The 16,422-nt window shown below is 36.6% G+C and overlaps 1 protein-coding gene across 2 annotated transcripts in view; it reads right to left on the reverse strand.

Moving 5' to 3' along the window:
* Positions 1 to 7,925, reverse strand: part of LOC122090047 (protein PHOSPHATE STARVATION RESPONSE 1-like) — a 15,826-nt gene extending 7,901 nt beyond the window's left edge. Inside the window, exons 1-6 of one of the 2 annotated variants that reach the window (XM_042659881.1) lie at positions 7,632 to 7,925; positions 3,033 to 3,851; positions 2,676 to 2,886; positions 2,513 to 2,589; positions 2,382 to 2,421; positions 1,895 to 1,949 (exon numbers count right to left, since the gene is read on the reverse strand). In XM_042659881.1, coding sequence (XP_042515815.1) covers positions 1,895 to 1,949; positions 2,382 to 2,421; positions 2,513 to 2,589; positions 2,676 to 2,886; positions 3,033 to 3,689 — 1,040 coding nt within the window. In that variant the 5' untranslated portion in view covers positions 3,690 to 3,851; positions 7,632 to 7,925. Of the gene's footprint in view, positions 1 to 1,894; positions 1,950 to 2,381; positions 2,422 to 2,512; positions 2,590 to 2,675; positions 2,887 to 3,032; positions 3,852 to 7,276; positions 7,419 to 7,631 lie in introns of those variants that run through there. The other variant, XM_042659882.1, reaches the window with a different exon arrangement.
* Between the last annotated feature and the right edge of the window lie 8,497 nt (positions 7,926 to 16,422).

Raw genomic sequence — 16,422 nt, forward strand, 5'->3', positions numbered from 1 at the left:
GTGAGTTTTGGCTTCAGCCTTGGTGCAGTGGTGATGCAGTTAAAGTCATCACTTCTCCCAGATTAGCCATTATTCATGAATCTGAATCAAAACTACCCAGTTCCCACATGCAACAGCTGAGTAAATACCTACAGGCTACGCTTTCATTAAACATTGAGCTGGGCTATTAGACTATCTGTACAGTCTACTTCCAGGACTCAATGGTCCTAAAAATTTTGCATAGAATCATAACCTGTGAATCAGGTTGTCAGACTGTTCAGACTACTGACCCCTAAGAGGTTAGTGATCCAAGACCAATTCCAACTGTTTACAGAATTTCCTACAGCCCTATTCAAAACCTCCATCTCTCCGTTTCTGCTCATCTGATCTGAGCATGTCTGAATCTTTCTTCCCTGTGAAAAGCCAAACCTGGGTCAAAATACCCTATTGGGTTCACTATGAGCCCACCTGGATACTAATAGCTCAAAAATTCAATGTAATGGCAAACTCATAATAAATCAGAATTTTCAGGGGGCAATTTGGTAGTTGAATAGAAGAATGGACAAGAGAGGAATTAGTAATTATAGAATGAGGACAAACTTGGAAGTAAAACTAAGTAAAGGCTAAGGGTAATAAAGGGAGGAGGGGTATTTTGGAAACACAAGGAATAAAATAAGAAGACTAAAGAATTGTGGGATGAAGGGGGTTATCTTCTTCCTTCGAACTCAACCAGAACATTAGGCAGAAAACCTAGAATCATGTCGAATAAAAGAACTCCCTCATACAAAACCCAATCGACTCAAGGCTTCTGCCGAAGGATGCTAACCCAATACCTACCGAAGGCAACCCACAAGAGATCAAACAATCAATTAGCAAAAGAGAAATGATATGAATCTCTGAAATTAAACTGGACGGAAGAGAAGAACCACATTTGAAGTTTAAGTGAGAACTTCCAGTAGAGATCAAGCCTCGGTTTTTGAAGCTGTACAGGATGGCTATGACAGGTATGATCCATTAAATCTCAACTAATATAAAGAGTATTAGTAGAGCACGACATCAACAATAAGGGGATGCAAGCACAGCCCAGAAAACAGAATATGATAAGTAATTTTTGATGAACTAAATAGGAGGCAACTAAGAAGAAGTACAAAGAAACAGGATATTTGGGAGAGAGGATGAGAGAGTAACTGAGACAAGAGAGAAAATTCAGAAGAGGACAGAGAGATGCGTGCAGCTCATGACACCCATAGGTTTCAACCAACAAAAACTTTTCATTCAAAATTTCAAATCTGTCCAATGATGGACTACAAGCATCTATTTAAAGAGTGTAAAAAAGAAAACAAATCCAATTCAAACTCTAAAACTGAAATAAAATTTGGACTCAAACTCTATCTAATCTAAACTAAAACAGAATTCAAAATTAAATCTACTTCTAAATAAAGATAAACCTAAGAATAAACCCAATGTGTAACTGCATCACCCTGTGTCATGTGTGTGTGTACATGTATCAATTTTGTGGGTGTGCTGGTATGTGCATCAGTGCATCGGTGATGGCTATATGTATCCAGTTGTTAGTTGCTAAGTTACCCAATGTTTATTGTCTGTCAGTGACTCTCTTCATCACATATCATGCAAGCTGTATGATTGATTTTTTCTAGTTCCTAATTTCAAGTTCTTCTTAGTTAGAATTCGCTTACAACAAATCACTGTTTTCCAGCAAATGTCTTGCTTAAAATGTGTTGTAGTGCTGTCCATCTGGAAACCTAGGCTAGCAAACTCCTTACCTAACAATCTGACAAAGAGTGAAATATCTAGACCAGACTTTTGATTCAGGCCATCATGTTGCAACTGCCATACAATACTTCTAATGGTTATTAAAATGTCCCAATAAACAAAAAGATAAACAGGAACATACGTTTTCAAGTCTAGAGACATTTCCTCGATCGGATTTGTTTTTTTCTCTGATGTGCCTGCATAAACAAGAGAAAGACCCACTATCAAAATGAATTTCATATGCCATTTCCTTCGTAAACAATGTCTTAATTCTCATAAAATTAAACAGGACAACAAAGCAGCAGAAACTACAAATAAATTTAGAGTGAAGTCACCATATAAAAACTGAACAGATCACGAATGAAAGTGTTTCAATAATCAGAGAAAGTAAGTAATAGCTGTATTGCTGTAAGATTTATCCAAAGACGCTTGTAAGTGGAAGAACCAAACCAACCCCCCCCCCCAAAAAAAAAGAAAGGAAAAAAAGGGTACAATATTAATTTGCAACATGCAAAATGAATAATGCCACCAGGCAGAGGAGAGAGAAGAAAAAAATTCAAGTACTAGGTACGAAGTTAGAAAGGGAAAATTAAAGTTCAAAAGAAAACAGATAGGCAGTTATTATTTACCTTCTGATGAGTCTGGTCTATACCTAGCTGTTCTGTACTTCTGTAATTCAAAAAGCAGGACCTAAGTTAAAACAGAATAAAAAATAACTAGTGCAATTGTGAATACCTAAAAGAAACTGCAAGTTACAGACCTGCAGATGGCTTTTCACATGGTAGATGGTTAACCCTTCCACTTTCATGAGCTTTAGCACACCCTTGGGAGTAGCTCCTGTTGGTAAAAACAGAGAAATTAACAAAGGAAGTTGACCACAATTCAAAAAGTCAAAATGAGATCAATGAGCACAGATTACACACTTTCACCGCCACCAAGCTGACTAACAGCTTCTACAAAACGTTCATGCAGTTCGGGTGTCCAACGCATACGTGGCTTGGTTGGGGCACCACTGACAGAGGAAGGGGGACTACCAACTGAGCAAAGTTCTCCAGAAGGAATAGAAAGCTGCTGTTGAACTTGGGGCTGGGGCACTGAAGAATTTGAAGACTGTGTAGGCACCTGGTATACTGTCTAAACAAAAGCGAAACAAGAAAAAGAAGGAAAGACATAACTTACGCAAATTGTTTCACTTTCTTTTCCCTTTCAAATAAGAATAGAATAGTTACATGTTTTGCATATGTATTCAACTCTGCCAGATAAATAAAAGTGTAACTAACCTTTGGTTCAGGATCCACAGAATTGTTGTCAACAAGAAGCTCATTCCAGTTAGGAGCCAAGGTATCATCATCGGTGATAAGTTGATCCGCCCATTCCTGCCAATCACTTCGCTTAATATGGTCCTCAGATGCTATGACACCACTGCCACCACTTTCTATTTGACAATTTTGGGTGGGGATAGTATCAGGATAATCAAGGAAACCCTGAAGCGGATCTGGACACCAAGAAACATCACTGTTTTCTTTGGAATAATGACTCAGTGCCCTAGATTGGAATGGTCCTGAATGAGAAGATGGTGTTAAAGGCAGAGATGCTCCATTATTTGACAACTGAGAAATGAATGGTGCATTTCTGGAATGTCTTTCATGGGGTGAAACAGAAGAGAACTGGAGATCTGAGGAGAATCCAGAGTCCGATGAAAATATGTGACCTACAACTCCACTGTTGGTGACCAGTGAAGATCCACGTTGAGCCATGGGATTTGTAGTCAGTTCCCTTTCCAATGAAACTTGTTGGGAGTCTGGTAATTTTGGATATTTCTGTTCTAGGGGTATGGGAAGAACTGGCAACGATGAGGACATAGCTCCAGATGCTTCCAGGTTACTAAGATGCTTTGCACCAGCTCCTTGAATGGATAAAGTACGGCGTGCCTCCATTCCTTTCCATGTATCAAGAATGCCAGCCAATGTCAACTACTCATCAACGTGAATAATTCAGCGATGATATCCACCTCTAACAATTATCAGTAAGAGTAAAGCTCCACCACCGTCCTTTCAACTTTCAAGCTCCACGCACCAAAGGATCATCAAATTTTGCGTCTATGGGAAGAAGCATGGACACAGCACACATTAAAAATGAATCCTTCCACCAAAAAAAATCTCACAAGATGATATTAACAAACTGAAAATGTGAGAACAAGAAGGTAGAGACAAGCCAGGCTCCATGCCAACAAGGACAACGCATTTGAACAAACACTACCAAGCTGAAATATTCAACTTATACTGCAAGAACAGTACAGAAGAAACAGAAATCATTACGGTGCAGATTTCCTTAGAGTTGTCAATATATAACAACAAGAAGAACAACTACAACTCAGCCTTATCCCAACTAAATGGGGTTGGATACAAGGATCCAAACATAAGGCAGCAAAATAAAGAAGACGTAAAAATCAGTTAAAAAAAAGAAGAAGAAGAAGAAGAAGAAGAAAGAAAACCAGTATGGCATTTTTGCACCAGTATAGCACGGTTAACAAAAAAAGAGTTGACAATATATATATAAACTAAAAAGGAAACTCTATTCAAATACTCAGCAACAGAAGTGCCAGTATATCACAGTTAACAAAACCTTCAGCAATAAATAAAAACCCTGGCATGAAGAAAACAGCAGCACAATGGAGATTTGTGAGGCATAGGCACATAGTATGCTTTTCCTATTATTAATATTAAGTAATATCTTAAGCTTCACAAAACATTCGTGTGCCACAAAAGTTTTAGCTCAAGTAAATTTTGCAGGCAAGTGAAGAACAATTTGATTGGCCCCACCAATATCTTCAGGAGGTGGATGATCACAAGGAAAGCCAATGGGCGATCTGCTACACTTAGAGGAAGTTCACCTAACACGAAAGAAACATGGTCTTGTACACACAATTGCAATGGCATCAAAACATTATCTGCTGTACTCCACTAATTACTAAAATCCTGAAGCAAAACTTTTGAGTTGAGTCATAAAACCCATCTTAGCTCGATGGAATCTTCTGATCCATCCACTGGGGATTAAATGCAACACTATCATAAACTAATCCTACCACGGATGGGCCAGGCGACAAGTGGGACCATGGTTGTCCTCCAATAGAGAAGTAGCGTATAAGCCCTTGTTTTAAAGAGATCCACGTCATAGGGAACCCCTTGTTTCATAGAGATCTACACCATAGGGAAATGATGCTTCTCTCATATTATGTGTTGGATTAAGCTTTCAAAATTCCAACTATGTTTAGGAACCAATTAAGATGCCACGTGCAGACCACAAACATATATATAATGCCCCATCCTTCATTATTTTTGGACATTTTTTCTTGTAAGACACCTCACGTCCATAGTATTTCCAATTAATCCATTAGCACTCTGGCTGCTCAAAGCAATCCAAATGACTTCATCAAATGATTGGAGGCTGACCCAACCCAAATAACTTCAACAATCAGACATTCATCGAAATGCAAACCTGAACTGCAGGAATCACAGCAACTACCACAAAGCTATGTAAATGCATAAATGATCGAATAATTTATAGTCTCTTGACTCTCTTCAACTGTTGCACTTCAACCTTCTCTTTCAAGTTCAAAAGTTTCAACTCCACAATGGCTAGTTCTCTACTTCAAAGCTAACCCCCTATATTGCTCCTTGCTCCACCTCTTCACTCCTCATTATATGGAATTTCTTCCAGTGAAAAATAGAGGATATTGTTCCATACAAATGGAAATACAGTAAGGTCCAATCTCTTCCAGTGAAAAATAGAAGATACTGTTCCATACAAATGCTAATATAGTAGGTTCCAGTAACCACAAAATGATATTCAAGCGCACACACACACAAATGGAGAAGTAGAGTAAAAGCCCTTGTTTTATAGAGATCTGCATAATAGGAAACCCTTGTTTTATAGAGATCTACATCATAGGGAAACGACGCATCTCTCACATTATGTGTCGGATTGAACTTTCAAAATTCCTAATCGTGTTTAGGAAACAATTAAGATGCTAAGTGCAGACCACAAACATACACCAATGGAGGAGCACAAGCCCTTGTTTTATAGAGATATGCATCATAGGTAACCTTGTTTTAGAGAGATCTGCATCACAGGGAAATGATGCCTCTCACACATAATGTGTTGGATTGAACATTCAAAATTCTGAGGGTGGACCTCACCACAGAGGTGAGGTTGCTCCATTGTGACCTAGTGGTCGCAGGTTCGAAGCAGGTGTAAGTCTGCGTACATTATGACCCTCCCCAGACCCAGCAGTGGCGGGAGCCTCATTCACTGGGTATATATATATATATATTGAGCTTTCAAAATTCCTAACTTTATTTAGGAACCAATTAAGATGCTACGTGCAAACCACAAACATATATGTAATACCGCATCCTTCATCAAACTTGAACATTTTTTCTTAAGACACCTCACGTCCTCAGTATTTCCAACTAAGCCATTAGCACACTAGCTACTCAAAGCAATCCAAAAGACTTCATCAAATGATTGGAGACTGAGCCAACCTTGATAACTTCAACAATCGAAAATTCATCGAAATGCAGACCTGAACTGCAGGAATGACAGCAACTACCACAAAGCTGTGTAAAAGCTGGATTGAATAATTTAGTCTCTTCAACCATTTCACTTCCACCTTCTCTATCAAGTTCAAAAGTTTCAACTCCAAAATGGCTTGTTCTCTACTTCAGAGCTAACTTCCTAACTTGCTCCTCTTCACTAATCAATAGATTTTTTACTAGTGAAAAATAGATGATACTGTTCCATACAAAATGCTAATACAGTAAGGTCCAATAACCTCAAAATGATATTCAAGATTTCAAAAACTCCCTCTCAAATAACACCTTTGGAAAAAAAAAAAGACGAATATAAGAAACATAGACAGAAGAAAAAAAGAGCCTACCCACTGCACGAGGCTCCCGCTACTGCAGGGTCTGGGGAGGGGCAGATGTACGCAGCCTTAACACACCCCCCCTTCTAGCGTATAGGCTGTTTCCATGATTTGAACCCAAAGCCACCAGGTTGCAAACACCGACAGAAGAAACCAAGGAAAAAAATTGCAAAACTAACTATTACAAGTGTTAATGTGTCTTTTTTTTTTTTTTCTTTCTTTTTTTTTTTCCGTATAAACAATCAACCAGAAGCTGAAGTCAATTACCAAACATCCCAATAGTACCACATCTGAGAAAGTGGTGCAGGAATTCTTTTTTCTTCTTCTTTTTTTTCTTTTTTTTTTTTGGGTGGTGGGGGAAAGAGGCCACTAGAGCACCTCCACTTACACGAAAATTGTACTGAAACTAAAGACGTGAATTGATAATCATATAAGCATAGTTATAAATCTCTATGAGAAAAAGCAACATTTAAAAATTTACAACAAACATATAAACATTATCAACCACTGACAGAAAACCAAAACCAAAACCTAGAAAGCTATTGAACTAGAAGGTCAGGTAAAAATCAGCATGCTATATCCATTCAAGCCACATACCTCCCCAAGCCGGAACCTTATTGCCGTTTGTCAACAACCACCAAAAAATTCCATATTCCCCCAATTACCCACAAATCAGGTTTGAAAACTAATGACGAAATCTCAATCAATCGTTGAAAATAAAGCAAGCTAAAAATCCAATCTCAACTCAAAAGCATAAAGACCAGAAATTTAAAGAAAAGAGGGGAAGGGGGAGGGGAAGGGGAAAACTATCAATACCCGAAATAGGTAATTCTCTGTCGAAAAGCAAGAGGAATCATATCGTATAAACTTAAGTTATATATTATACATATCCAGTTAACCATGAATTATACGAAGAATACAAAGTTGAATAAATAAAACGATCAGAACTTACCGAGAACGGGAGCGAGGGAAAGTTATCACAGAATCCAACCCTAGAGAACTCGGTCGAAAACGAATAAGGAGGCCTGCAGCTCCAGGCGACACAGACGTTGAGGTAGAGGCAATGGTGAAACAATAACAACACGAGCAAATATTCTGGTGACACGAGCAAATCCGAAGCCCCTCTCTTCCGAATTGCATCTCAGCACCCACCGTGTGCGTGTGTATCGTGTGGGTTTGTGTGGATGTGTCCCCGACTCAATTACCAAAAAGAAGTGAACGACAAGGAAACTGAGAAAGCCTCCTTTGGCCTTTCGGAAGAGCTCATCTCCTATCCAATACTTACGTAGCTCTACTATGGGCCCCACATTCCCTTTTATTGGGTGCGATCGATGTACGAATAAAATAACATGGCCTATGGGTGACTGGGTCTAAGTTCAATCATTGTAGACCCCTCCTTAAACCGCTTCGATTCGAACCTTAGTCATCAATTAAAATCAAACTATTCTTCAAATGGAAGATTCTAATTGAGTGGCTTGTGAGTGGGCTTATGTCTCTGAATCGGTACCTCCTTGATACATTAGGAAATAACTTGTGGGCATCGGTTAACATCATTATGAGCTCATCCTTTGCACCGCTCACATTACACGTGACTATGTGAGTTGAGATACATTTCAGACCCCAGACCTGTTGGTCCAACTGGTCCAGCGTTATTGCCTTTTCAGGGTGACACGTAAAGTTGTACATATGCAATTACCACAATACCCTCCATACACTTGCGAGTTACGAATAAGCCACCCGGATTTGGACCACCACAGGTACATGGTTCACGGCCAACTCTTGTAAGTTGTAAGGTAATAGTTTCTTGTGGTCCCACCATCGAATGGATTCCAAGACAGTGGTTTTCGATAAGGGTGTATTGTGCTCTGTGTGGATGTGAGCATCTTTCTATCATTTTCTCAACTTTTCCTAGTGGGGAACAACATTGACCACGTACCCTACCCCACACCCCCCGATTTCATATAACTCTTGTTCATGAAGGGCCCCACCTTACCAGAAAAAAGGGGCCACGGAGTCACACCCGGTTTGACCTTGCTGAGAAAACAAGAAATTGACTCTTGGAGTCGTCTGGACAGGGAGTGTCAAAATTTCAGTCCAAACCAGTCATCCAGAACCAACTGGTAGGGTTTTTGGTTAGTGGGTTTAGGATTTAAGGTTTTGGGTTTAGGGTTTAGGGTTTGGGGTTTGGGGTTTAGGGTTTAGGGTTTAGGGTTTGGGGTTGAAGTTTTAGAGTTTAGAGTTTCAGGTTTAGCATTTATTGATTAGGGTTTTAGGTTTTGGGGTTTACTGTTTAAGTTTTAGGCTTTATGTTATATGGTTTAGGGTATGATTTTTAGGTTTAGGGTTTTGGGTTTGGGGTTTTAAGGTTTAGGGTTTAGCATTTTGGATTTAGGGTTTTAGGGTTTGGGGTATAGGGCATAGGGTTTAGGGTTTAGGGTTTAGGGTATATAGAGTTTAGGGTGTAGTATTTATGGTTTAAGGTATAGTGATTAGGGTTTAGGGTTTAGGATTTAGGGAATAGGGCATAGGGTTTAGGATTTAAGGGTTAGGGTCTAGGGTTTAGGGTTTAGGGTTTAGGGTTTATTGTTTTTGGGTTAGGGTTTAGGGAGTAGGGTTTATGGTATAGGCTTCGGCCTTTAAGGTTTAGAGTTTAGAGTTTAGGGTTTAGGGCATGGGCTTTAGGGTTTAGTGTTTTGGGTTTAGGGTTTTGTGATTAGGGTTTAGTGTTTTTGGTTTAGGGTTTAGGGATTCGGGTTTTAAGTTTTGGGGTTTAAGGTTTAAGTTTTAGGCTTTGGTTTCGGGTTTAGGGTAGGCTTTAGGCTGTGAGCTTTAGGTTTTGGGGTTTAAGGTTTAAGGTATAGAGAATTTGGGGTTTTGGGTTTTGGGTCTAGGGTTTAGGGTTTAGAATTTTGGATTTAGGAATTTAGTGTTTGGGTTATATGGCATTGGGTTTAGGGTTTAGGGTTTAGGGTTTAGGGTTTAGGGTTTAGGGTTTGTGGTTTTGGGTATAGGGTTTAGGGTGTAGTGTTTTCGGTTTAGCGTATAGTGATTAGGGTTTAGGGTTTAGAGTTTAGGGTATAGAGTTTAAGGTTTAGGGTCAAGGGTTTATGATTTAGGGTTTATGGTTTTGGGGTTAGGGTTTAGGAAGTAGCGTTTAAGGTATATGCTTTTGCCTTTAATTTTATGGTTTAGGGTTTACGTAGGTTTAGGGTTTGTGGTTTTGGGTATAGGGTTTAGGGTGTAGTGTTTTCGGTTTAGCGTATAGTGATTAGGGTTTAGGGTTTAGAGTTTAGGGTATAGGGTTTAAGGTTTAGGGTCAAGGGTTTATGATTTAGGGTTTATGGTTTTGGGGTTAGGGTTTAGGAAGTAGCGTTTAAGGTATATGCTTTTGCCTTTAATTTTTATGGTTTAGGGTTTAGGGCATGGGCTTTAGGGTTTAGTGTTTTGGGTTTAGGGTTTTGGGATTAGGGTCTAGGGATTAGGGTTTTAGGTTTTGGGGTTTTGGGTTTATGTTTTAGCGTATAGGCTTTAGACTGTGAGGTTTAAGGTTTAAGGTTTTGGGTTTTAGGGTTTTGGGTTTAGAGTTTGAGGTTTTGGGTTTGGGGTTTATGGTTTTGGGTCTAGGGTTTAGGTTCTAGGGCCAAGGGTTTGGGGTTTAGTTTTTATATTTCATACTATTAATATAGTGATTGTAAAAAATAAATTAATTAATTAAAATTAAAGATAAAATAAAGAAAATAAATAATGGTCATACCAATGAGATAGATCACCAAATTTGACATATACCTTAAGAGTTTTTCACCTATCTAATAATTATTAGAGTGCTCAAATTACTCGTCCATATGGTAGAACAAGCCACTCATAGAATTCTTTTAACTCCCACCCCACCCCACCCCACCCCACTCCACCCCACCCCACCCCACCCCTACTTTTCAATTGTGGTTTTATGTACTGGGAAAAAAGGTAAAACCTTGTAATAAAAAATGAAAAATTAACAAGAGGATATACAAATTAAATTTTAGCATTATATGTGTTTCTTCTCCTCACTGCACCAATGATTGTTTTGTAAAATGATATCATTCACATAGGACTCATATTTCTGGATAAGAAAAGAAAAATAAAAATAATAATAATAATAAATCAATGTAATAGAAAATTGCACTTACCATTGAAGGGAAGTTTTCCTTTTATGAAATCGAACCCAATCGAACTTTTATTAGGCTGGGCCGGCTTCGGTTTGAGTATTTATGTAACCGATAGAAAACCAAACCAAATTCCATAAAAAAAGAAAAACCCAAAGAATCAAGAAAACCCAAAAAAAATCAATTATATATATATATATATATATTTATTTGTATTTTCTTTATAGAGAAAAGAATGCTACCTGGTCTTGCATTCCTAGGCCTCAATGCATGGGTGGAAAAAAGACCATGCCATCCCTCCTTGTTGGATGCCTAAGTGTGCACCCTCATTGGCCATGTGCTAGGGATAAAGGCCACATGATCAGGTAGTATTTTCTCTCCCTTTCTTTATATATACGTAATAACAAAAGCAAACCACGACGACTTGATGACGGTGCCCGTTAAGTCACTCCAAGAAAAGATCAAATCTACTCAAACCAAATCTAAAATTAACCAAAACCTTTGGATTCAAATTAGCATATTTCCATCTTGATCAAAATTAGACTAAGAGGGGTGAAAATATAGCCTGGTTACCTGGTTTAGTCCTTAACAAAAAATTTAAACAAGCTTGTGCTTCTAACCTTCAAATTCAATAAAGAACGAAAATTCCACAGTACATTCATCTTCTCTCTATAGTATGAAATAGGATCAATTATAATAAATCACACATTCATATTCCAAAACTATACAAACAAAGAAATCCTGCATTGAAACTATCAAAATGGCCTAAAAACCCAAGTCCTATGTGATTCTTTTTTGGATTGAAAGGCTTTGAATTGAAATTGATTCACTCTAAGTTTTTATTAACTACGATTCTGAAAAAAAAAAAATGAAAATCTACAATAATATCCCCTTTGTTACTATTTTATCCTTTTTAATCAATGAAAGTGTAAATGATTACAGATCGTAACTAGATTAACGACACTTTGCTAGCTTTTCATGGGTCCTTTGTTTGGCCCCTTTAGATTAAATATGTAAACGGATCGAATTTGGCTCAGATTCACTATTGTCTAAATCAGAATCTATTTTTCGAGTGACATATTTAAATCCGATCCAATAGCTAGATATTATCCAATAAACTATCCTATTAGTAAATCAATCTGACCTATATTGATTATGGAATTTCAACTCCAATTTTTTATCTCATTGAAAATAAATTGATGCCCAATGCCCATTCTTAGGTGCCGTTTGATAACACTTCTATTCCTGGAGAGTGGTTCTTTTACAGAAGTGTTCTTTTTCGATTCCATGCTGTGAAGACACTCTGGCGGAACAGAAACAGCGTTTGGTAAAACTATTTCAGAAATGGCTTTAGAACAGGAAAAGAACAGAAACAGCGTTTGACAAACACTTCTATTCCTGGAGAGTACAATAATGAAAATTCACTTTTGAACAAAGAAATCAAAAATTACAAACATGCTATTATGGTCAAATTTAACTTAAATAAGGAAATAATTTGTTTATGAAATTATCTTTTAAAATACTATTACTTAAAGGAAATAATAAAATTCAAAAGAAAAGACAAAAAGAGAGAGACCATGAGTCTTTTAGAAGGTGTATCACATGGCACACTTGCCTACTCTACCCAGAAAAGATCTGATTTCCTTCTACTAAATTATAATGATCTTATTGTAGAAGCACTAGCGATCAAACTTCAGAATCAATCTCATAGCTCAATGTTCACTCCCTTCCTGAAATGTTTGAGGTGGGGGTCCTCATAATCAGCAATCAAATAACTCTTTTCCCCCCTATCAATTATTGTGAAGAGATGGTATTAATAACAATGCCTCGACATAAAATTCTGGGATCTTCTTCAAAGTCGATGCATCATTAACCTGTCATTTATGCTCCAAAATAGCTTGAAATGTTATTCCAAATATTTTATGGCTTGATTTCTGGGGGAGAAAAGTAGTTCAAAGTGGAGACCTTAATTTACATAAAGGTGTGGACACCACAAAATGATTTCTGTATAACAAGAAGTTTCTTAGTAAAAAAGATTACCATGTAAACATGGTAGGGCACAAGGATAAGTGAGGGGATCTTAAGAAATGTACTTTTGCTTTTATGATCTTTTTAAAAGTATTAACAACTCTGTGCCTATCGTTTTCCTATTCCTGTGTTCCCATTTCTGCTCTAAATACATCAATCACATGTTTGAACACACAAGCTTTTCTAACAATCTAAAGTCATCTATTAACTCATATGTCTCTAGAGCAAAGAGAGAGGGCAGCGGCGAAGGAGAGAGAGGGCAGCGGCGACCGAGAGAGAGGGCAGCGGCGAAGGAGAGAGAGGGCAGCGGCGACCGAGAGAGAGGGCAGCGGCGACCGAGAGAGAGGGCAGCGGCGACCGAGAGAGAGGGCAGCGGCGACCGAGAGAGAGGGCAGCGGCGAAGGAGAGAGAGGGCAGCGGCGAAAGAGAGAGAGGGCAGCGGCAAAGGAGATAGAGGGCAGCGGCGACCGAGAGAGAGGGCAGCGGTGACCGAGAGAGTGAAAACCTGCAATAGGTTTTCCTTAGGACTTGGGGATTTTTAATCGTGAGATGGAGAAAAGGGATTGGGGGTTTTGAATAGTTGTGTTCTTTTAAGTTTCTAAAAGAATAGAGAAGCAACTTTTTGGTACTCTTGCAATGTGTTCTTTATTCATTCTTTTTCATTGGTTCATTCCGGGGGAATACAAAAATGAACCGGACGTGCCAAACATATTTCTGTTCTATTTGCATTCCCGCAGAATAGAAGAACACCAGAAACATTCTCCCAGAGTGTTATCAAACGGCACCTTAGAAAGGTGTTGTTTTGTTCTTTGGCAGACGATAGATTAATAATTTTATATATATATATATATATATATATAACATGACATTAGAAAATGTAAATTTGTACATATATATATATGGCCTAAAATGCAGAAATGGACAAAAAATATATTTACAACACGTTTGAATAAAAAATTTTAAAAAGCCAGTTATGAAAACCTATGTTTCTTTTTAAGCTATTTTCTAGATATTTTTGTCTATTCAAATCCAAGCTGAACTGATATTGATGGTGATCAATTCTGTCTCAGATAAACCTTCAGGTTCCATAGCATGGTTGGTTACGTGGTTTGTGGTAATAGCACGTATGCCCGTGCTACCGTGCTATTGGTACTCCTAATTTCTTCCTTAGAAAGAATTTCAGTTATGATTTTTATTTTTTATGTATCTCTCTACATGCCGTATACGGAACGTTATTGATACGCCATGTGAATCATGTTTGCAATTGTATTGGTATTGTTCCGTTAGGATAAAATAATATATAGATTTTAAAAAAATAATAATATATAGATTAGAAGGTAAATAATAAAATTAAATATTATAGTTTAAAATCAAAACTCGATAAGTTGAGTAAATTCATAAAGTCAAGTCCAACCCAAAGACAATGACAAGGGGTTTCCTTTTAAAAAAGAGTTAAATTAATTAATAATAGTGTTAATTAATTCTAGGTGGCATTAGTTCTTAGAAGTTAGAACTGCATAGTATTGTTGCTAAAGCTGTGGTGTCGCTAAGATCACGTTAACCCGGAGGTCTTGAGTTTTGGTTGTTACTTTCCCCTATTCCTTCTATAGAGTAGAAGGTAAGACTTTTCTATATTTTGCCTATACGTTTACATATGGAGAACATAATCATTTCTCTTACCCTCCAAATTAGAGAAGTCTAGTCTTCTACCCAAAAAAAAAATTAAAAAATTAGAGAAGTCTAGTCAATAGATTATTTTATTTTATTTTATTTATTTATTGATAAGCCTACTCAAGAGACTTAAGACAACCAAACAATTATGTATTATTATCTTTATCTTTTTTTTCCTTTTTTTCTTTTTTATGAAAATTACCACCCTTACCCTTATGTGTGACTTGAATGGCTTAGCTTACAACCTCTTATAGTATTATCTCTATCAATATTGTGAGAATATCCACCAGTTTTGATGCATCAAAGGTAAAGGAAAAAGATTCTACTTTTAGTACTTAAATAATTATATTTGCATCTTTTCATACTGGAATTATTCTCATTTTAATAATATTCTAAGCTGATGAGTTGTTGCCTCTCTCTACTATACAGTATACATGTCCTTAAAACACAATCTTTTTTTCATTTGATGAAAGAAAAAAAAAATGTCTATAAAAAATTTTTTTGAAAGAAAAATATATTGTTATTAAAAATTGGATTTAATTCATTGAGAAAATTTGGAAAAAGCAGTTCAACATAATTAAAGAAAAATAAAATTCATATATGGAATTACTATAGAATTAAAAAAATTCCAAAAATTGGCTTTTTCAATACATGTTTAATCCGTTTCACTTAAATCAATGGATTGTGACACGTTAACAACATGCAAGTGACAAAAAATTTGAGTAAAACTAGAATAATTATGCAACCATCTCACAATAGAACAAATATCTTATTAAATTGCAAGCATTTATCCAAATCCATAGTAGATGATCTTCTTTGCGTCATTGTAAATTTCATGAGCTCATAAGCAATGTGTTACGTACACCAATACAGAGAGAAAAAAGAAAAGAAGAAGAAAGAAAATAAATGAGAAAGTGAAGAAAAATATAACAAGGAGATGAAATAGAAATATTTTTATAAAATATGCTTTAAATAACAACTAAATCATATCTCTACTAAACACATTACATACAATAATTCCCTATCATGATACAATCAATTGTAACCAGCCTTCTTGCCACGCAATTATGTTGGATAATTTGACATTTGTTGTGTCAAGCCCACTTTAATGAGATTAAATTGCTTAATTAAAATACCATTATGTGCTTGTTATAATTATCATTTTCTATGCAACATTGTCCAATAAATACTATTACTTGTTTTCAACTATGGATTGACTTGTGCACTCTGTTTCAGGGTTCCAATATTGTATATTTTTCTAATGGGGATTAGCTTGGAAATACAAATATGGACATTTTAATGCTTTGAACATTGATCTATTTGAAATTTCTGATTTATTTATCACCTGTTGCATTTGGCAATAAGAATTTTTAGTAGTCTCTTTTTTCCATACATGAGAGGCATTTACTATTACAATTATATTTTCTGCTATTTTGTGCATATGTGGTGTGCCAATGATTGATGTCTATCAATAGAACCAACTACACACCCATTTCTCGGCATACATAATATAGTTGATAATAGGGGTTGACACTCAATAAGATTTCCACTATTTATGAAGATAATATTTAAGAAAAGGAGTTGTCTGATTGTGATTGATAGAAATTGGGGGAGTCTAGTAATTTTTTATTTTTGTAAATAGTTGGCAAAAAATGTTTTATTTTTATTATTTTATTGAATAATTTTATCTAAACTTGTGTTTCAAAATTTTTTGGGTTTAGTCTTTGGTCATGACCTTGCAATAATTATGACCAATAATAACAATGGAGTCGGCTACATAGGTCCCAAAAAAAAAAAAAAAAAAAAAAAAAAAAAAAAGAGAGAGGAAGAAGAAGTCCAAACAGAATTGGAAGTATGAAGAGATGTAAAGATGAGCAAGGAAAAAAGAAATAAGAGAGAAGA

The sequence above is a fragment of the Macadamia integrifolia genome, chromosome 9 (genome assembly GCF_013358625.1).
Source record: "Macadamia integrifolia cultivar HAES 741 chromosome 9, SCU_Mint_v3, whole genome shotgun sequence".
Classification (NCBI taxonomy): Eukaryota; Viridiplantae; Streptophyta; class Magnoliopsida; order Proteales; family Proteaceae; genus Macadamia; species Macadamia integrifolia.